The sequence below is a fragment of the Hipposideros armiger genome, unplaced genomic scaffold, assembly GCF_001890085.2.
Source record: "Hipposideros armiger isolate ML-2016 unplaced genomic scaffold, ASM189008v1 scaffold_254, whole genome shotgun sequence".
NCBI classification, from domain to species: domain Eukaryota; kingdom Metazoa; phylum Chordata; class Mammalia; order Chiroptera; family Hipposideridae; genus Hipposideros; species Hipposideros armiger.
The window spans coordinates 1982743-2005768 of record NW_017731604.1 but is presented as its reverse complement, the minus strand read 5'-3'; the positions used below and the strand labels follow the sequence as shown (position 1 = coordinate 2005768).

Sequence of the window (23026 nt, the reverse complement as noted above, 5' to 3'; positions counted from 1 at the left end):
CAAGTCATGGGTATGTAATGTACAGCATAGGGAATATAGTCAATAATACTGTGAAAGCATAGTACAGTGTCAGATGGTTGCTGGACTTATAATGCTAATCACTTCTTTAGGTATATAAATGTTGAATAACTATGGTGTACCCCTGAAACTAATATAATATTGTATGTTAGTTATATTTTTAAAAGATAAACAATAGACTGGTAGAAAATATTTATAATATAACTAATGAAAGATAAATATATAAAGAGCTCCTACAAGTAAAAAAAAAGTCAAAATCCCAATTAAGAAGGTAGACAAAGAATATAAACAGGAATTTCCCAGAAGGTGAAATACAAATAGCCGATAAATACAAAACCAATCTCAATGGGGAACTGACTACCTCTTAAGGAAACCCTTTAGACAACTTTGATTGTAGGAATTTCTTCCTTAAATTGAGCTGAAACCTATGTCTTAGTGAAACATCCACCCATGTGTCCTAGTTCTGCTTTCTTGACCTACAAATAAGAGAGTTAAGCTCAAAAAAGAGAAGCAGTTTTTTCAAGTACATACAGAGGATTTGTAGCAGAAATTGGATTTGAATCCTAATCTCCAAGAGTTCTTTTCTCTACATAGCTACATTCAGCTGACAGCTGTCATACAGATATGAAGTCATAGACCTCCCGCCACACCTCCTCTAAGTCTCTTTTCTCCTAAGCATGCCAAGGTCCCTCAACCATTATTCATAATATATCATTTCCAGATCCCTTCCCATTCCTGGACCCTCTCCCTTCAATACATAAAAGGCTGCTGTCAGTTTTTAGTTAGCTCCTTAGGTGATGATCCTCAGATGGGTAAGGGGTCAGAAGATATATGATGGGATAATAATTAGATGTGAGGAAGAGACAGGTAATCAGCAGATAGGCAGAAGTCATAACAGGGAGTAAGTTAATCTAGAAAATTGTCTTGATGATCTGGGATTTTCCCCACTATCTTTAAATCTTATATTTTTTCCACTGATGTTGGTAAGTTTCTTGACTCCTATCTCCAACCCTCAAGCATGGTCTCCCTGTAGTCCATGGCATCCCTCCAAAGCATACAGCAGGTTCTTCTATCTGCCTCAGAGCCTTAGGGAGCATAGATATGGAAATGGTGGCTAAGTGTAGTTGTCATTTTGCACATAGCTAGCCCTAGCAAGGACCTAGTCCTGGTAAGCACAAATAGGACTCAATCCATCTCATGCTTACCTAGTTTTCTCTTGGTCCCAGTCTCTAATGTTGAGAAGTCATTTGGCCCCATGCTATGTTGGGAAGACTTAATTCAAGGCAGTTGTTTAGCAACCCCAATCTCAAATATGGCAGGGTAGAATACTCATAGCAAGTGGATTCTTCAGCAAGGCTCTGCATGTACATCCCACACTGTGCTATACTTGGTCAACACTCAGCAGAACTGAGCAAGCAAGTACATTTAGTTGAACACCAGCATCCTAAAGAAACAGTTTTCCTCCTGTCCTTGGCACCATTTAGGAGATATTATCCTCAGATCATACTGAGAGCAAGGAGGTGGAGTTAGTGTCCTTTGCCATAGATTGATGAGCAGAGGCAGCTGTTCTATTCCAGAAAAAATCTGGAATCACGCCCATTTCCCCAGTTACTTTGCCACTGTATTTTTCTCCCTGGGTACATGCTGCCCACATAATTTCTTCTTCCTGTAAAAGTGATCTCAGGAAAAAAAAAAAAAGAAACAACTGAGAAGCTTATTCACACTAAGTTACCAGAAACTACTAAGAGAATATTTTCCTTCTATTCCTACCCTCTATATTTGCATTTTAACACATTGTTGATGGGTCACATGTTAACTCATGTTTGCACTTGCATTAGCTATTTCAGGTTTTAAAACTCAGGGTAATATAGGATATTGTAAAAGCTTTCTTCATCGTGTTCAGTTGTGTTCACTTTATTATAAAAAAATTATTTTTTTTGATATTTAGTTTTTTATCACAATTCTAGTATTGCAAAAATTTCAACAATGATGGATCGTGATGGTGAATAATTTTTCAATGAATTATATGCAGACATTTTATCTGATTGTCTGAGTGATTTTGAAATATATTATAATGATCTGGAAATTGATAGTTTATCAGAAGACTGTTATGAATCCGATATTAGACCACGAAAACTGCAAAAATGAAATGTAATAGAATCTGATAGTGAAAGTGATTTTGAAGAAGAGTGGAATGAAAGTGATATTACACCAACGTTGGAGGATTATTCAAATATTTCAGGTGTAACTGTTGAACTTAGTGATCCACAGAGTATCAGTGAAGTGACGGATTTACTTTTTGACAATGATTTTTTTCATTTAGTTGCTTCTCAAACCAATTTATATCACCACCAAATGGAACAATTTCATAAAAACTCTGCTAAAACTTTACCATGGACGGAAGTTACCACTAGAGATATAAAGATGTTTCTCGGTTTATTGATATTGATGGGACAAACTAAGAAATCACATTGGAGAGATTACTGGCAATGGACCCTTTGCTAGAAACACCAATATTTTCTAAAACTATGAGCAGAATGTGGTTCGAGCAAATCCTTACATTTTTCCATGTTAGCAATAATTCACAAAATACATCTAGTGAAGACAGACTTTATAAAATTAGGCCTCTTTTGGATTACTTTATTCCAAAATTTCAGTCTTTGTATATACCTAAACAGGAGTTATTCCTAGATGAAGCACTGGTACTACATACAAGATGTATCAGCTTCAGAACATATAATCTGGCAAAGACAACAAAATGTGGGATTTTAGTGATAATGCTTTCTGAAAGTGAGACTGGCTACAATTGCAACTTTGAGATCTACTTGGGTGAAGGCAAAAAGCTACAAGAAACTATATTATCTGTCTTAGAGCCATATCTTGATTCTTGGCATCATGTATATTAAAATAATTATTACAACAGTGTTTCTACAGCTGAAATATTATTAGAAAAGAAAACACTAGTCTGTGGTACCATAAGGGAGGACCATGGCTTGCCAAAGGTACTAAAAGAAAAGTCAAAGATTCTTTTTTTTTTAAAGGTTTTTCTTTTTTATTGGGGAATTGGAGAAGGGTAACAGTGTTGGGGAATTGGGGAAGGGAAACAGCCAAGTTGTCCTTCAGTCTTAGTTGTGGAGGGCACAGCTAGCTCAGATCCAAGTCCAGTCACCATCTGGCTGCCTGTCGGCAGCTCCCCAGCTGCTCAGCTCAACGTACTGTGTTCAATCTTAGTTGTGGGTGGGCATAGCCCACCATCTCATGCGGGAGTCAAACAGGCAGCCTTGTTGTTAAGAGCACATGCTCTCATCAGCTGAGCCATCCTGCCACCTGTTGGCAGCTCAGCTCAGGCACAGCTCACTGGCCCATGTGAGAATCGAACCAGTAACCCTGTTTCTCAGAGCTTGAGCTCTTAACCAACTGAGCCACTTGGCTGGCCCCTCAAAGATTCTTAAGAGAGGGGAAATGACGTTTTTACAGAAAGGACCTATTGTTCTTATCACATGGAAAGGTACGAAATAATAGCTGGTGACATGAGATAGCTTCTGTGTAAAATTGCCGGTCAACACTGTTAAGTGGAACCAAAGCATTAAACCCTGCTAGCTAAATTTCAAAATAATTTTTCGCATGAACTTTTTCTGCTCTATAACTCATATTCCATAGGCTGGGAGATGTAGTTAAAAGGACCAGAAAAACAGAGCTCTACCTGATTCTGCCACCAGTGTGCTATGATGCTTTAGACAGTTTTTCTGGGACTCATTTTCCCTATATTTAAAATGAGAAGGTACTGGACTGTCAATGAACAAACTCTGATTATCCTTGTCATCACAGCATTTGGTCAGCTGGGCAGCAGTTTGTTCATTTGTCTAGAGTCAGAGGATTAATTAAAGTGGGCAGCAGGGCAAAGAAAATCTGGTAATAGGGCTAGGGAAATCTCTCTTCTCCTTTTGTTTATACTTGGTTTGAAGTCTCTAAGTGGATATGGTACCTCTGGGCAGATGCCCATGCTTCCTTGGCATCATTATTTTCAAAAGTGGAGGATGGGGAAGGGAATCATGATGGGAAGCAGAGAAGTGATAAGTCCTATATTATTTGGGCAAAGAGATAGTGAAAAAAGCCCATTTTCCAGGAGTTATAAAAGTTTGGTGATCCCTCACCATCTAACTACAGGGCAGTCTCCTCTTCCCTGAAAATCATTCAGGCTATTCCAAATTTGCATCCTGTGTGACTTTGGATGATTTTCCTCAGGCTATGAAAAGAAGGACAAGAGATCCCTTGATGACCCATGTCCCAAATTTACCCTTTGGTAAACTTAAACCTCTCCTGCCATGTGGCTGTAACTCATTTCCTTTTCTAACCCCAGTGGAAATAGATAACAACCCTGTCTCCCTAACCTTCTTAGAAAAGCTCTTCTCCTATAGGGGTGACTTTTGAATAGAACATTTCTGCTCAGGCCAAGCAAAGCCTCTGGCTGCTGAATTCCTCCCATTCTGTAGGCATTATCATCAGACATAATGGAAGCAGCATAGCAAGAACATCATTTCCTTCTCTGTGGTAAAAAAGAATAGGATCCTCTGGTCACAAACACAGAGCTGGTTTCTGCTTGTCTTCCTACCATTTAATAGAAAACAATAGCCAATCCAAACACAGCCAGCCTTTTCACTCCTATACCATCACACCCCTAATGTCAATAATAACAACAAAGGCTGCCAGTGGCCTTCTAAGAAAATCAAAGCATTTCATACACTGCCTGCTGTGACTCTGGAGGGAAGCCCATTAGGTCAAAATCCCTTTGTGTCCTAGTTCCCTCCATCTACCATGTCTTGGCATTAAAGGGCATTTTGAAGAAAAAAAGGACTATTCTCATGGCATGCTAGAATTGTTTCTTCCTCTGTAAAACCCAAAAAATTGAACACTAGCCTGGCTGAATAACTTGCCTAGGGTCACATGGATAAGGCCAAATTTACAGACTCACCAAAGTCAAGATTTCAGAAGTCTGTGTTCCCCCTTCTCTGAGGACAGGAAGGAGGCTTGCCATGGGAGGAGCCATATGGGTAATTAAAACAGGACAAAGGTTGTATCCTGAGGAAGTTTCCCCTACTTTATTTTCCACGTACTCATATTGGGGAGGTGAAGTAGGCATCAAATTGTGAGAGGGTCTTAGCAATGAAGTGCCAAGGAATTTGGACTCAATCATGAAGGCAATGAGAAATCATTTGTAGCTCTTGATATAAGAAGTGGCATGATGAAAGAAGTGTTTCCAGATGATTAATATGGATGTGGTATACAGGTATAGTGGAGAAGGCAAGAACGGGAGCCAGTTGTAAACATGATTTGCATTACACCTTAGTCTGAAGCATTTAGTCTGAGCAATCACTGTATATCCTCATGAAGTCTGAGAAGCATACATGATCTGCTTGTAAGAGATGAAACCTGTACTTATATGATCAACCTTTAAGCCCTGATACCTCTCAGCTGTGCTATCCTAGGCAAACAAAGCACTAAACCTTTTGAGACTGGGTCTACTCTTATGTAAAATGGGATAGAGAGAGGAATATAATCACAATCCCCATAGAATTATCATGAAAAGTGTTTTGTAAATGATGAAGCACTAAACAATTGGTAATAGTTATCTATTTCTCTTCTGTCCACAGAAAAAATAGTAACACCAAATAAAGTAACTTTGCATCAACTGAGACATAAATTCCCTGGCCCCAGACCATCTGCCTGGTTCATCCTTATCGCTGGGCCAAGATAAAACATGGGGGTGGGCTGATGATGGAAAATCCCTGAGCCAAGTAACCTGAGTTTTACTGAGACTGACAAGTAACTTGAGCTCGTTCTCTTCATTTCCCCCTCATTAAGGTAAAAAAATAAAATCTTCCAGGTTTATGGTTCTCAAAATGGGACACTTATATAGGCAAAGCTTCATCTTTAGAACTTGGATTTGAGGGAGGGTGAAGATAAGGTACGCTTTTTTCTTCTTCTTTTTTTTATTTTGCAGTTTCCTAACAAATGGAGTTGCACAATAAACCACCTCACATATTTCAGCAAGAAAAAAACACTACATTTGAATAGTAAAGTCATCACCCAATGAATTAGGACACAAAGTTTTAAAAAAAATAATTCTTTGGGGGAAGGGACACCACACTTCTACTCATTTAAGAGATATATTTTTAACAGTATGAGGTCTTTTATTTTTTTACACGTATCATGACATGAATTAATAGGCAATGGGTTCCAGCAGCTCAGGCTCCTTCCCACTGGTTCTAATAAAGTGTGCTATTCCGGGTGAGGCAGGCTGCTGCTTCAGTTACTCAGGTAACTTTTTCTTTGACTTCCTTCTTTTTTTAATAATTTTTCTTCACACCTTTCAGGAAGCTATCTCGGCTCTTAGAGTGCTTAATATGCTCAATATGTACCTTAATCCACTTGGCTAGAACTGTGTCCTTAACTTGTTTGTTTACAACAATGCCAACCACATGCTGAGTGACAATGTAGACCTTTACAGTTTCACCATGGTAATATTTGTGGGGCACATTCCTTTTTGAACAATGCCCATTCCCTTGATGTCTACAATATCACCTGTCTTGTAGATTCACATGTATGTAGCCCAAGGAACAACTCCATGTTTTCTAAAAGGCCGAGAGAATATAGAGCTGGTGCCTCTCCTCTTTACCTTTGTGTTGGTCATTTTGGTGAATTACTGGAAGATGAAAGGGAGGTTTACTCTTTTAAAAGATTTTGTGTGTACATACCAAAACAACATCAACAGATTCTAAGATTTCAATGACAACCAATCTTATTTGTGGTTTTATTTTTCTTCTTTGTTGTGAAAATTGAAGGATTTTTATGATTAGTGTGTGACTGAAATTTTTGGAACCACTACATTATGAAGCAAACAGTTTTGGCCTAACTTAATAGGTTGCAAAAAACTAGGTACATTTCAAATTGTGATGTATTCATACAATGAAATATTACACAGCAATAAGCAAGAATGATCTATGGTTACCTACAACTGTTTGGATGAATATTTAAGAAGACACTAAAGAATACATACTGATTATAATTCTATAAGCACAAACCCCTGCAAAACTAATCTATGCTGTTAGAATACAGGATAATAATTATATTTGGGAAGGTTGTATTCAGAGTGGGTAGAAGATGCATTTCTGGGTCTGGTAATATTCTGTTTCTTGATTTGGATGCTGATTATACAGGAGTGTTCAGTTTGTGAAAATTTATCAAGCTGTACACAAATTATCTGTGTGTATACTTTTCTGCACTTATGTTGTACAGCAATAAAATAATTTTCAGGACATTTTAAGATGGCTACCAGGTCACAAGATTCCAAAAGCCACACATTCATGTTCTTCAACCGTTAGTAGTACTGAGGTGAAAAGTCAGGAAATTAATGACTCAGATGGCCCTGTCTTACAGGAGCAAAACAAGTAACATCTGCCAAAATTACAAGGAGGTTGGACTCCAAAGCAAGGAGAAACTGCAATGTAATGCATCTAATTTCTTAGAATGCCAGAAACACAGACTGTCCAAACTTGGAAACAACCAACTTGTCCCCCTTAATACAAGAGTATAAATATGGGCACTAATCACACTTCTTCTCTCTGAGTTCCAAGTCAAAAGTGAATGAGCAGCAAAGTCAGGCCTGCAACTCAGTGTCCTCACTCCTACGCCATTGTTCTTTGCACTGCACCATGCTGATTCCAGAACTTGGCCTGCACACCAAATTATAAATCCCTAGTGATTGAAGGAGGAAAATTGTCTTTATACTCTGCTGGAAAAAAGCTCTTTGACTATAGTAATTGTGACGATCTAGAGAGAAAGCAAAATGTAAAAAGGTTTGCTTGCCCACCTCCCTATATCCCCTCCAAAAATATCAAAGCCTAAAATGGCCCAGAATTAAGTGATTAAGGTAAGTGCTATAATTAACAACCTCATGCTAATTGGACTCTGAGTTTCCAGAACTCTACATAATCATTAAACATTAAACAACTTCTCTCATACACTGACTTCTGATTCCAGTGACCTGCTAAGCTGCATTGACAGGAGCTCAAGTATAAGTTGTTTTCTTTGTTTCCAGAAAAAGGGAAGCCCCCTTTCCTGTGCTCCCCACTTCCCCACGTCCTCCCCATCTCCCCATGTCCTCCCATTTACCTACACACAGCCAACAGCCTCTCATCCTTTATAGCTTCCCATCCCACCACCAGGCCTATATTCAAAGAAACCAAAGGAAATAAAGGACCATGTTTGAAATTCAAAATAAGACTTTATAATAAAACAAGCACCTAGAGATTGTCAAGATCAGATGGCCAGATCAACAAAACTCCCAGACACTTTCAAATAAAATGTTGGGGCAATTGTGTGAGAAGGAGTCATTTTCCTTTCTTTGTCTCCAGGAACTCATAGTAGAGAGAGAATTTTAAAATAATACTAATAATGATGATAAACCAGGGTACTGAAAAATAAAAATGGTTTTTCTAAAGAAGTATATGGATAATTAAAAATAAAATAATGTGGCTTTCTCCCTCAACATTTTCCTCACCAGTTATTTGAATCCCATTTTAGTGTTCAGAACATGACATCATTGTTTACATTGAACTAAAATCTCAGGGTTTAAAAGCAAAAAAAAATCAGACAACACAGTCAAGCTTTTTTAATTTGTACCCCCTGTCTTGAAAAATTGTGAATATTTTTCTGCTGTGTATCATTCCAGCTTAAAACATGTTGCTTCTTTCTAGCACCTTGTTATCAGTGGGTCTGACTGTTCCCCACAGGAGGAAAGGATAACAGTTCCGGAGATTTGTGGCTATCTCGTGGCTTTCTCTGGTCAGACCAATTTATAATAAACATGCCTTTTTTAACCCCAAGCTTGGTGCCCAGGCTTGATATGGACTACTAATGGCAGTATTTATTGTAGGTATTCCAGCTCATCAAGTGCGGCTGGGCAGGCACAAGTGGGAAAAAGAATCAAACCTAAAACAGGTTCTTCTCATCTCTCCAAAGATTGGAGAGCTTAAGATCCTGTGTTCTGAGGCAATTAACCTAATAGGGCATAGGTGACATGACAATATGCAGAGTATGTAATTAATGAAAGCTCTAATTAGTGACCATGCCACCTTAAATGCCACTTCCAACATTACCACCTCAGAGACTCAATAAAGGGGGATTCTCCTACCCTTGTAGAAGGGGCTCTGGAATGGAGACCATCCTTTTCTCTGGATCTTTGTGTGCTCCTGAGTAATATAAGCATAGTTCTCATGTCAATGAAGACTTTGAAAATTAAACAATGTGACCTGATTTACAGGTACAGAGTTTTAAAATAAAATGTATAATGATTTAGTTACTGAATTATACATGCAACCTCATATAGTGGCAAGAATTAGAAGTCATAGGATATAGGCTCTTCCAGTTCCAGCTCTGACAGTAACAGTAAGATATTGAACAAGTTGCCTCCCCACTGTGAGTCACAAATTTCCCCATATATACAAGCAGGGATCTGAGTGATTCTACTCATCCTATTAGCAAATATTTCTCAAGAACCTACTCTGTTCCCTGCAAATAACATGATTTCACTTATATGTGGAATCTAAAAAACAAGCCAAAGAACAAATAAAACAGAAACATATTTATAGATACAGGAAACTAGTGGTTATCAGAGGGGGAAGGTTTGGGGATGGGTGAAATAGATAAAGGGGATTAAGAGGTACAAACTTCCAGTTATGTCATTGAGAGAACGATCCAAGATGGCAGAATTGATAAACGCTGTGCCTGCTTCATCACATGAACACATCAAATTTACAATTAAATTATAAAACAATCAACCTAGAAAACCATCTACAGTCTGGATAACCAGAAGTTTTACAATTAAGGATATAAATAAGAAGCTGCCTTGAGACTGGTAGGAGGAGCAAAGATGCGAAATGGGCTGGCCCCAAACCTTCATATGGTGGATAAAAATTGGGAAGGCTGTCATGGCCACAAAGGTTCCCCATGGAGGAGCAAGAAACCCGAGCCTCACACTAGGCTCCCCAACCAGGAGTCCTGGTTCTAGGAAAAGGAGCCCCCACAACTCTGGCTGTGAAAAACAGTGGGAATTCTGACCATCCCTGTGGGACAGAAGGCTGCGGGAAACCCAGCTCTCCCCATAAAGGGCCCACACACAGATTCACTCACTCGCAGGCACTCACCTTGGGCTCCGGGGGAGGAACAGTGACTCGGGGTATGTCAGAGACATACAGGAGGGCAGACTAAGGTGTGTGACCTTGGAGGGAGGCTTGGAGGACAGTCGTCATTTTCTTTGTGTGTAGTCTTCCTCTCTTGCAGCCTGCAGGTGGCCGTCATCTTTCCTGTGTTGAGCCCGCCCCCTACGTTTACGTTTATGCCCAAATAAGAATCTGATTGGCCTGGTGAGCTCCGCAGCTGCACCCTGCTGACTCACTGAAACCCCATCGCACCCAACTCCAGACCCCGGAAGGCTTTATCAGGTGGCTGAACCTTACCAGAACCTGCAATCTGCAGCAGGCAGCAGCAAGCCTTGGGATGTCCTGGCTTTTTGTGGAGCTACCCCAGGTCTGGTACTGGTGGTGGGTGTCCTCGGCTCAAAGCATAGCTTGTCCCACATGCCTTCAGGCCCAGCACAGGCAGTGACCAACTGTGAATCCCTTGGTAGCTCTTATCAGGTAGTCCCCGGCTGGTCACAGGCAGTGGCTGACCTGGGCCTTCACTGGAACCCCTCCCAAGAGACCCCAGAAGAAACATACTTGGAGGTTGGTTTCAGACCACAGCAGAACACTGCCCAGTTAGCTGCACATGCAGCACACACAAAGGGCGGTCTCAACAGGCACCAGAGTCTACTGGGGCACATCTGACTCTGCGTGGTAAGCCCTCCACAATGCAGCCCATAAGCTGTAGACAGGGCCAAATACCACAGCCAATCAGCCTGAGGATCAATCCCACCAACTGATGTGTCAATAGCAATCAAAGCTCAAATATAACAGGAGGGCACACACAACCTACACAAGGGACACTCCTGGAGCACCCGGAGTAGGTGACAGTGGAGACTGTGCCAGGGCCCTACAGGGCAACTACTACATAAGGCCACCAGACTAAGACTGAGTGACATAGAAGATCTACCTAATACAGAGAAACACATACTGAGAGGCAGCCAAAATGAGGAAGCAAAGAAATGCATCTCAAATGGAAGAACAGGAGAAAACTCCAGAAAAAGAACTAAAGAAAATGGAGGCAAGCAACCTACCAGAGACAGAGTTCAAAACACTGGTTATAAGGATGCTCAAGGAACTTAGTGAGAACTTCAACAAAGAAACAGCAAGCATAAAAAAAGACATAGAAATCATAAAAAAGAACCAGTCAGGAGTGAAGAATACAATAACTGAAATGAAGAATGCACTAGAAGGAATCACAAGCAGACCAGATGAAGAAGAGGACTGAATCAACAATTTGAAAGACAAGGTAGCATAAAATACCTGATAAGAAGAACAAAAGGGAAAAATATTTTTTTAAAATGAGGATAGTTTAAGAAACCTCTGGGACAATATCAAGCATAACAACATTTGCATCATAGGGGTACCAGAAGGAGAACGGAGAAAGAAAGGGATTGAGAATCTATTTGAAGAAATAATGACAGAAAACTTCCCTAACCTAGCAAAGGAAATAGACATACAATTCCCGGAAGTACAGAGAGTCCCAAACAAGATGAACCCAAGCAGGCCCACACTAAGACACATTATAATTAAAATGGCAAAAGTTAAAGACAAAGAATCCTCAAAGCAGCCAGAGAAGGGCAACTGTTATAGTAACTTATAAGGGAGCTCCCATAAGATTGTCAGGTGATTTCTCAATAGAAACTTTGTAGTCCAGAAGGGATTGGCAGGAAATAATAAAAATGATGAAAAGCAAGGATGACCAACCAAGATTACTCTACCCAGCAAGGCTACTATTTAAAATCAAAGGACACATAAAGAGCTTCCCAGACAAGAAAATGCTAGGGGAGTTCATTACCACCAAAGAAGTATTACAAGGAATGCTAGTGGGACATTTTTAAAAAGAAAAAAAAATAAAGATAAAAAGTATGAATAATAAAATGGCAATAGTTACCTATCTATCAACAATTACTTTCTATGTAAATGAATTAAATGCTTGAATCAAAAACATAGGGTGGCTGAGTGGATTAGAAAACAAAATCTTACATATGCTGCCTACAAGAGACTCACTCGAGATTAAAAGACACACAGACTGAAAGGAATGGGAAAAGATATTTCATGAAAATGGAAATGGGGAAAAAAAGAAACTGGAGTAGCAATACTTATACTAGACAAAATAGAGTTTAAAACAAAGTCTATAACAAGAGACAAAGAAGGACCCAGTAATCCCACTTCTGGGTATTTATCTGAAGAAATCCAAAATGCTGCCTCGATGGGATGTGTGCATCCATATGTTTATTGCAGCATTATTTACAACAACCAAGATGTGGAGGCAGCCTCGGTGTCCGTTGAATGAATGCATAAATAGGAGGTGGTACATATATACAATGGGTTATTGCTCGGCCATTAAAGGGAATGGGTTCTTGCCATCTGCAGCATGGATGGGCCTGGAGGGTACTGTGCTGAGTTAAATATGTCAGACAGAGAAAGAGAGATGCAATGTGATTTCACTTATATGTGGAATCTAAAGAACAAAATGAATAAACAAACAAAACATAAACAGACTCATAGATACAGAGAACATTTTGATGGTTGCCAGATAGGAGAGGAGTTGAGGGGGTGGGTGGAAAATGGGAAGAAATTAAGAAGTACAAATTGCTTGTTACAAAGTAGTCATGGGGATGTATGGTATAGCATAAATAGTATAGTCAATAATATTATAATAACCATGTGTGCTGTAAGATGGGTACTAGATTTACTGGGATGATAGATGGGAGGGTGGTTGGGGGACAGGGTGAAAAAGGTGAAGGGATTAAGAAGTACAAGCTGGTAGCTACAAATTACCATAGAGGATATAGTCAATAATATGGTAATAACTATGCATAGTGCCAGGTGGGCACTAGACTAGTCAAGGGGATCACTTCTTAAATTATACAAATGTCTAACCACTATGTTGTATACCTGAAATCAATACAATATAATATCGAATGTTAACTGTAATCAAAAAATTACAAAGGGGGAAAAAGGTGAAGGGGAATATGAGGTTCAAATTACCATGTATGGAGCAAGTGAGTCGTGGGGATGTAAAGCACAGCATGTGGAATATAGTCAATAATATTGTGGTAGCATGGTAAAGTGTCATATGGTTGCTGGACTTATGGTGATCACTTCTTTAGGTATGTTAATGTTGAACAACTATGGTTTACACCTGAAACCGATATAATATTGTACGTTAGCTATATTTTTTAATAAAAAATCTTAAAAAATAAATGTCATTGGGGATGTAATGTACAGCATAGGGAATATAGTCAATAGTATTATAATAGGTAATAATTATGTGTAGTGCCAGGTGGGTACTAGACTAGTCAGGGAGAACACTTCTTAAGTTATATAAATGTCTACCCACTGTGCTGTACACTTGAAACTAATATAAAATAATATTGAATGTCAACTATAATTGAAAAATTTAAGGAAGAGGGAGAAAGGTGAAAGGAAATAAGAGGTTCAAATCTCCAGGGATAAAATAAGTCATGGGGATGCAATGAACAGCATGAGGAATGTAGTCAATAATATTGTGATAAGGTGGTACAGTGTCAGATGGTTGCTGAACTTATCATGATGATCACTTCTTTAGGTATATAATTGTTGAACTATGGTGTACACTTGAAACTAATATAATATTGTATGTTAGCTATATTTTAATAAAAATATTTTTATGAGAAAAAAAAAATAGTATTATAATAACTTTGTATGATGACATGTTAACTAGACTTAATATGGTGATCATTTCTTAATGTATACAAATATAAAATCACTGTAATGTACACCTGAAAATAATAGGATATTTTGTGCCAATTATACTTCAATTAAAAAAAATGAAATCTGCAATAAGCTACAACATAGATGAACCTTGAGGACATTATGTTAAGTGAAATAAGCCATTCACAGAAAGACAAATACTAAATAATTCCACTTATATAAGGTATCTAATGTAGTCAGACTTGTAGAAACACAGAGTAGAATATGTTTCAGTTTTGCAAGATGAAAAAATTCTAGATCTGTTGCACAAAAATGTGCATATAGCATATAATTAACACTAATGTCCTATACATTTAAAATGGTTAAGATGGTAAATTTTGCTATGTGTTTTTTTACCACAATAACAAAAATGAACATGTTAAAAAAGAAAAGAAAAGAAAAGGAAAAACTCCTGAGCAAAAGAAGCCAGACACAGAAGAGTACAAGCTGTATGATTTCATTTATACAAAATTCTCGAACAGGCAAAACTAAGCTATGGAGACAGACCACTGATTCGTGGAGTGGAGATAAAAAAGGAAACGGAGTGACTATAAAAGGCCACAAAGGAACTTTCTGGGATCATGAAAATCATGTATATCTTGATGCAATGGTGGTAACTCTATGGGTGTCCACAATTGTCAAAACTTATCAAACTATACATTTAAAATGTGTGTGTGTGTTTTATTGTATGTACATTTTCCCTCAGGTAAAGTTGAGTTTAAAAAACAAAAAAAAAGGTGACATTTTGATTGCTAACTATTCTATCCTGTAGCCTAGGGAAGCAAATATCTAAACTCCTCTCATCCTTCCATGGTGAACTTGCATTTTTGGAGAGTAAAGTTGACCGAGACAGACCCATCACATTGTGATCCTCCATATCCAGCCATTTCATCATATTTCTATTCTTTAGGAAAGTGAGAAATAAATGTAACTCATGCCTCAACTTTAATATCACATTTGGAAAGAATTCCACATATTATCAAATCAATTTCTAATAAATGTCTCCACCATTTTTGTACCTGAGAAAAAGGTGTGTTTTTTTATTCTCTAGGCCTGCTTAAAATTCTTTCATTTACTTATATAATGCTGCCACTTTTAATTTCTATTATTTTGCATTATAATCTAGCATCCCTGCTGCCAATAAGTGGTTGTATCTCCTAATAAAATAAACTATTACAATTCTTTCTGCCACTGTTTGAAATTGTCTCCACCATGAAGACTGGATAAATCCTGAATCCTGATCCTAAAATGGATGGTGCTTTCTTATTACAACATTGGAAATTCAGGGGAAGGAAAGAGAAGAACAATGAAACACTGAAAGATACAGATGAGGGAGAATGAAACAGAGGACAACTCTGCTTCAAAGCAGCAGGACACTTCAAAGATTGTCTCTAGTCCAATTCTCCCATTTTAAAGATTATGAGACTGAGGCTCAGAGAGAGCAACAGACACTTTCACATCATGCAGTGTGACAAAGCTAAGCCCAGAATCAGTTTATCTGGATTCCAAAACAGTACTCTTTACACCATCAATGCAGCCTACATGAAGGGGGCCTGGGAAATTTTGCAGGGAAACAGAGGAAAAGTAGAAACAGAAGGAAACTAGGACGCACTGGGGATATAAGACAGGAAAAGAGAGGAAGAGAGAATTGGTCAGATTGTACAAGGGTCAAACCACCTTGACCCCTTTTCCTAAACAATCTCTGATCATGGGCAAACATCCTCGTTTACTTCCTTGACTGTGTCTTTCCCACAGTTATGACAGAACACAGGAAGATCTAAGGAAACCTATCTGGAGGAGCAAAGCTAAACTGGGTAGGATCTGAAAATAGACTTAATATCCATAAATTTCCTTCCCATCCAGAGGTGCCAGACAGACTGGGGCCAAATTTGGATCTGTCTGTGTCCAGTGATTGCCCTGAGCCAAGGAAATAACAAAGAGCCACAAGTTCACCTCTCAGAGATAAGAATCTTCTACCCTTGTTCACCTGTCCCTCTATCCACTGCTAATGTGGTCCAGCCACAGCTTTGAAAGTCTCCTTCCCCTGCAAAAGGCTTTATTGTTAATTTTTTAGGAGGAGGAGATAGGAGCCAATTGAGTCTCAAGCCTAAGTTCACTTTATTAGAAAAAAGAAAGGCAAGGTGGGGAAGAGCTGCAAGGTGGTCAGGAGGACCAAGAGACATGATTTCAACAGTGCAGCCTAGTGGTTAAGAACATACGTTAGAACATGGTTAAGAGCATGAGCTAGGCCTCTTTACTTCAAATTATGCCTGCCATTTACAAGCTGTGTGTCTTAGACAAGTCACTGCTCCTTTCTGTCACAGTTTTTTAACCTGTAATTAGAAGAATAGTCATACTTTCCTGAGAATTATTGTGGGATTAAGCAAGCTAATAAGGTAAGGTGTTTTAAATAGTATCTGACATATAATAAATACTTAAATGTTAACTTCCTTTCATCTCTAGATCTCTGCAGGGATATTATGGACAAAGCAAAGCCAATTATGTTCTGCACGGCCCAAAGTGGGGGATTAGATTTAGGATTAGTGGGCGGTAGGCACAGGGAGACAATGTCTAAATTGAACATAAGGAAGATATTTTAATAGTCAGAGATTTCCTAAGATGGAACAAGCTGTCTCCTAAGCTATTGATGTACAAGCAGAAACTGGACAACTTGGCAAGAAGGTAATATAGGAGTTAAACAAAGGAAGGACCAAGTTTTAAATGTTCTTCATGGTCTCTTCCCTCTATCAGGGAGAACCTATTGTTTCATGAGGCTGATATGGAATAGATCATCTCATCAGAAAGGGAGCTGGGCTCCACACAAAAGTGAGGAAATGCGGTCTCCACTGGAGAGAGACCTGTATGGTAGACAGACTCACCAGTGTTAGCCAGCATCAAGAAATTCCACCCCTATTTAATCATTTGAGAAATCCTGAAAGTAGAAGACAGGGAACTCTTCACCTATGTCTCTCTTTCGATAATCTTTGGAAAAGTACAGCTAGGAAACAACATATGTTCAGACTGGGCCTGAGGAATAAACAGAGTAGTACTAGGAACTAGAGGTGTGAGTGCCTGCTGGGAAATTCTTTAAAACAAATTAAAAGGAAATACTCATTTTACCAGATCAACGCCACAGTACTAAGTACCAGGTGGATAATTCTAGCCAGATATCCAGAGATGACACTAAGTTGCTGTGTGACTTTGGGCAAGTCTCTTCTCCTCTCTGGGCCTCCAGTTTCCTGACTATAACCCAAGGGGGTGGGACCAGTGGGATTCACAGTTGGGTGACCATATAATTTATCATCAGAACTGCAAAACGTTAACAATCAGTCTGTGACAACAGGTGACATTGGGCTGTCCTGGGCAAACTGGGATGTATGGTGAACTTGCAGCTCTGACCGTCTGCGGCCATATGATTCTATAGGTGGGACAACAAATTCAATATTAGATCCCAGGATTCCAGAACAAATGTTTGGCTCCTAGATGGCTGCAAGAACATTGGTGGTACTTTAAATACCAAGTCAATAAATTGGAACTTTACTATTTGAAGGGGCTGGGCCCAAGTTCCTCAGATATATTGCATTACCACTTAGAAAAGGGAAAGGCAGGGTTAGCTTCCTAAGATCCCCTGCTCCTTGGAAACTTCAGCTTTCCTGGGAATGATGTCTGCGACTGATGGACTCTCAGAAATTGGAAAGCCCTTGAGATCATCTAGTCCAGCATGCTTCCGTTTATTTTCTTTTTAATTTTAGCAGCTAGATCATCATTTCAAATGAACTTCTATTCTAAACTCAATATACAAAATAAGACTTCTCTGGTTGAAGGGGATGCAGATAGATCAAATTCTAACTTACTTGACCTTCCCCTCATCCCCACCCCTGAAACGCTACAGGTTGGCAGCGCACAGTTCAGTATTTTGACCCGAAGACAAAAACACCAAGCCCAATTCAAGGAGCTGGGTTTGCATTCAAGAGGTGTAGAATGCTGATAACTGTGAAAAGGATGATTGAGACAGAAAGGATCTAGAACCATGTTATGTGAAAAAGTATGGAAGGACCTGAGCTAGTTTAGCAGAGTAGTGAGACATCTTCAAATATCCACAGGACTATTACAAGGAGGCGGTGGTGGTGGGGGGGGGAGACTTTAGTCTTTGTAAATTTATTCCTTTCTGAATATTCTCAGTGACAGGGAACTCTCTGGCCCCCAAGTTAGCCCATTTCATTTGTAGCAGCTGAAATGGTTGGTATGTTCTTGTGTGTAAAAAGGCCCTTCAATCACTTGTAGGACAGCTTTCCCAGCCCAGCCCACCCCCTCGCTACTGCATCTCAAAGAGCCTTTCCTTCTCCCAGATATACTTTTTGTTCCTTACCTGAAAAAATTTCAAGGACCCTCTCTATCCTATTTAATCTCTTATGAAAATATTGTAGTCTGTTAGTGTCCCTCTGAAAATGTGGGGCCCAAAGCCAGGCTGCAGTACACCGGATGTAGTTTGACCAGTGAAGAAGAGAGTGGAATTTTATGGGTCTTTTTGTGTCTTTCTGAGCCTTTCTGAGTCTGGATACTATTTCTATTAAGATCATCTAAAATCAAAATATGTGTTTTTCTTGCCTGTAAGTTCCATACACCAACAATGTAATATAGGTTGAAAAATACCTTTGTCTTTTTCACAAATATGTGTCTATAAGCCATGTCTTCCTAATTCTTTTCTTAAAGGTTTTATTTCCCCCTTTCTCTTGTTTTTGCGGGAGGGGTACCCAAAGTCATGAACTTGCATTTGTGATTATTTAATTTCTTATTGCCATTTTTTATTCCAATTCTATAACTGACTATATCTCCCTTATTTTTAGTTGATTATTTGCTCACTACACCATCAATATCATCCTATTCAAGCACAAAATTATCGAAGAGAATAAAGCCAAAGCATAGCTTTTTGTCCTCATTCAGAAATTGTCCTCCAGACTCATATCCATTCTAAAAATATACTTTATGTGTACCCTCTAACCAGCGGTTCTGAGGCTATTCCAAACATTTACAAATTCCCCTAAGTCTAATCTTCATATATCTCTAACAGGAAGAAACTTTACAAAATGCCTTGGGAGGCTCAATATTCTATTTCTCCAGCATTCCTCTGTTTTCAATCCAGAAATCCTACTGCAAAAAAGTTGTTCTGCCAAGTCCTATCTTCAATGAACCAACATCAGACCTCATGATTATGAATTCCTATTCTAAAAGCTTCAGTAATAAACTTGTAAATAATTAATTCTAGATTCTTGCAAAGAGCAGCATAAAGAACATGGGTTTTGTAATAATTTTCCTTCTTTTTGAAATATAGGACTACAACTAGCCATCTCTAGATATGTGACATCTCTGCAACTACTTAGTAACTATTTTCAGTGGTTCAGCAGTTTGCATCCACATGTTTTCTCAGTGCTCAGGGAAGCCATTCTTCTAGCTGGGAGACTTACACCCAATTCTGGCAGTAAGGTGCTCTTTTCCATCTCTAATGCATTGCAAATGTCATCTCTTTCCCACCAATATTTGGTTTACTCTTTCTGATCTGGTACTCTCCTTCTCCTTGATAAAGAATATGGAAGCCAAATGAGAATTTGTTCCTTTCTTTTACAAGTAAAGAACGGAGGCTCACAGAGAAGAAGGAAACACAGTGTGTGTATGATAGGGCCAGGACCAAAGACCAGTTGTTCAGATACCCACCTCTGCACTCTACCACAGACATCTCAATAAAGAGTTGTTAAATGACTAACACATGATGTATTATCACTCCCATTATATTGGATTAAATGATCTTAATGGACCTTGAGAGGTTCAAAGAGTTGAAATAATTTGACCAAAGAGTCACAGTGACAACTCCAGATTCTTACTGATGATATAAAGGTTAAGTTCAACAGAAAGCCTGGAAAGGATGGGAGAGGGTATTGAAACTCCAAGAACAGAAAACTGGATGATGAAGGAAAATGCAGATGGCAGCTAAAAAATAAGCTATTCAGATTGTCCAGTTGTATCTCATCTTTACTGCTTTCCCCACACTTAGGCCACATTGGGAATTGGCTGGGGGACCGTGGATGGATAGTTCAGCCCTGAGATTTTCTGAATACTTTAGCGTCTCAGGAGATCTAAAAGCAGCAAAACAAGCCATCTCGAGACTTCAGGGAAGGCAGGGACAGGTGCTGTTTACCGTCCTGCTAGCGTTTTCAAGTATGTGGCCCACCAGCAAAAGACTGAAGACGTTAGGGTTTCCAGGCTGGAAAAGCAACCACTACCCGAAGCAGCAGGCGCCATCTACCGGAGGGTCACTTCACCTGCCTCTGCTTTACAGGAAAGAGTACCAAGGCTAACCCAAACAATGACTTCTGTGTTTAGTTGGAGCTTTTTTGTTTTTGTTTTGTTATTTTTCTGTTGTTTTTTTTTTTCAAAATATAATTTAAAACATATTTGGGACAGACAAATCTTCAACAGTTATAAACAACAACACATTTGAAAAACTGCACCCGAAAAAGAAACCAAGTTGAATTCTTTGTCCCTTACTTTTCTCGTCGTACCCTTCAAGGGTCAGAGAAAGACTACAAATGTGTCTTTTCCCTTTAATTGCTCAGTTCCTCAAAATTTATGGACTTAATCTTGGAGATACAGGTTGCACTCTGCCTAGAGGCTCTATAGAAAGATCAGCGCCCACCTTTGGGAGTTATGGCAGTACAACAGAGGGGAAAGGCAACGCTCCACAGCCTAGAATAAATGAAGATATCACCTCCAGAGGGGAATTTTCTACATATTTTGCAGCAACTGTGTGTTCCCTGTTAGGAAAGTCAGCAAAGGGCTACCAACCATTGTGCGCAAAAATTCCTTGTCACAGGCTTTGGCCACCCTCGCCTTGGGGGCCATTGTTTCTTTTCGCTGGCCCACAGCTGATCACGGTAGCTTCCAGCCTTAGTTGGCTGAGGGTCTGGGCTCAGAGGCCCACCCAGCAGGCCACAGGCCAATGAAGACCCTTTATTCTCTGTGTGGCACCCTTCACCTGACCTCTCCCGGGTGAGCTGCGGGGTTGGAACACCAGGACCGCACGCAGCTCTCCGTCAGCTGTGATGCGCCCTGTCGCTTACCTGGAGTCCCGAGCAGAGTGATCAGGAAGCCGGAGGCCAAGGCAGCCAGGGCACCATGGCCATGGCGGGGCGCGAGCATCCTGGGGCACAGAGGGCAGTGCTGCACTCTCGCTTCCTCCTGAGTTCTCTCGCTCCTTGCTCCGATGAAAAAGGCTGGGAGTGGGGGGTAAGGGTTTAAGTTAGGGATCTAAACTGTCCTCTGACTTCTCACCTCTGAATTCTGACTCTACCGCCCCCTGTGGCCCCTCTCCGTTGCTATTCTCTCAGCCGATTGCTGCCCTCTTCCCCTGAGACCTCTCCTCGGGCCTCGGAGATACCCAGATATTCGTGAGACGAGCACAGCTTAGGCAATCTCACAGGGACTCTCGCTCTCTGCCTACACCCTGTCTCCTCCCAGGCCCGCAATTCCCTGGCAACCTTTGGCTGCAGGTGAGCGGTTGGGGTTCAGAGCACCCCTATTCCGAAGCTGCGACTGGGGAGCCGGCGACCACACAGGTCCTGCTCACTTCTTAAAGCGCTCCCAACTTTCTGCCTCTCTATTGAGAGGAGGCGGCAAAGTTTTTCTCTGGAGGGAGGAAGTTTGGGACAACAGGGGGAGAGGATGGGAAGGAGGGAGGAACCAGGAAAGGGAGCCTGGAGGACTGCGGTAGTCCGTACCGAGCCCAGAGGAGGCTAGTGCAGCTATCAAAGAGGGCGTCCCTAACCCACTGATGACTCTAGAGCTAAGCGCCTCAGTGCGCTAGGGAGGGAGCTCCTGATGAGGTTGCGTTTCCCTTTCTTCCTTTCAGGAGCCTACCGGTTCCCTCCCCCAGGCCGATTTCTTCTTGGCCTGTGTTTGGGACAGTATCCGGGAAGGATGTGGGGGGAGTTCTTTGAGGAAGGAGAGGAAACACAGACGTCAGTGCAAGTGCTCTCCAAGGAGAACAGTTCTGGAGCTGGCTTCAGGCCTTCTGAGGCAGGAGATTGAGTCTTTCCAGAAGGTGAGGGCTGGGGGCAGGTGGGTACCACAGTGTGCTGTGTCCAGGCTGGGTACGATCAGAGAGAACAGTACTCTGGTGGCTGGTGGGGTTATGAGGATACAGATTCTAATGAAGTAACTGGTAAGGGGCAAAGGAAGGACATGTGGTAGGGGGTGTTGGGGACTACACTGAGTGGCGAGCCCCAGACTTCAAGAGCCAGATGGAGACCTTACAGATCTCAAGTCCTAACCCTTCGTGTTACAAAGGAGGAAACTGAGGCACAAAGAGGTCATTTGCCTTTCCCTAGGTAACACAGCAGGACACAGTGGGTGCCTGGACCTGAATTCCTCTTTTTAATCTCTCCATTCCTGTCTCTTCCCAATAAAGAGAGTGATTTGGGCTACGGAAAGAGGAGGGTGGGATACACTGTCCTGGAGGAGGAGGGAGCCCCAGGCTGACACTCTACTTCCACGTCCCTCTCCCTCCTTTCCGTGAAACTGTGAAAAGAAAATCCACCTGAGTCCCTCACAACGCTGGACTAGGAGGACAAGGGCTCTGCTTCCCACACCATTCTTATACCCTGCAGGCTTCTGGCCAAGAGAAACTAAATCAGAATAAATAACTGACCCCAGATCACACACCTAGAAAGGGGTGAGGCCTGGATTCATACTCAGATTTGCTTCATTCCAGAGCTCACATTCAAACCATTGAGACTGTACTTGTGAAAACACTTTATTGATGTAAAGGACTAATAAACTGGAATACTTTCAGGAGTTTTTCCAATCTAATCCTTTTAATTCATACAAATGGAGAAATAGAATTAGAGAAAAGGAAAAGGACATGTCCAAGATCACTCAGTGACTTATTAACCAAGGCAAGTTAGAACTGAGAGACCTTGAGGCTCAGTCCAGGGTCCTTCCTATTTTAGCATGCTTCAGTTCCCAACTTTGGCTCT

At 40.5% G+C, this 23026-nt stretch overlaps 1 protein-coding gene across 1 annotated transcript in view; it reads right to left on the bottom strand.

Moving 5' to 3' along the window:
* LOC109390085 (vascular endothelial growth factor receptor kdr-like) overlaps positions 1-21880 on the bottom strand; it is a 286991-nt gene extending 265111 nt beyond the window's left edge. Inside the window, exons 1-2 of the mRNA XM_019656126.1 lie at positions 21530-21880; positions 21113-21265 (exon numbers count right to left, since the gene is read on the bottom strand). Of these exons, the coding sequence (XP_019511671.1) occupies positions 21113-21191 (79 nt within the window). The 5' untranslated portion in view covers positions 21192-21265; positions 21530-21880. The remainder of the gene's footprint in view (positions 1-21112; positions 21266-21529) is intronic.
* Between the last annotated feature and the right edge of the window lie 1146 nt (positions 21881-23026).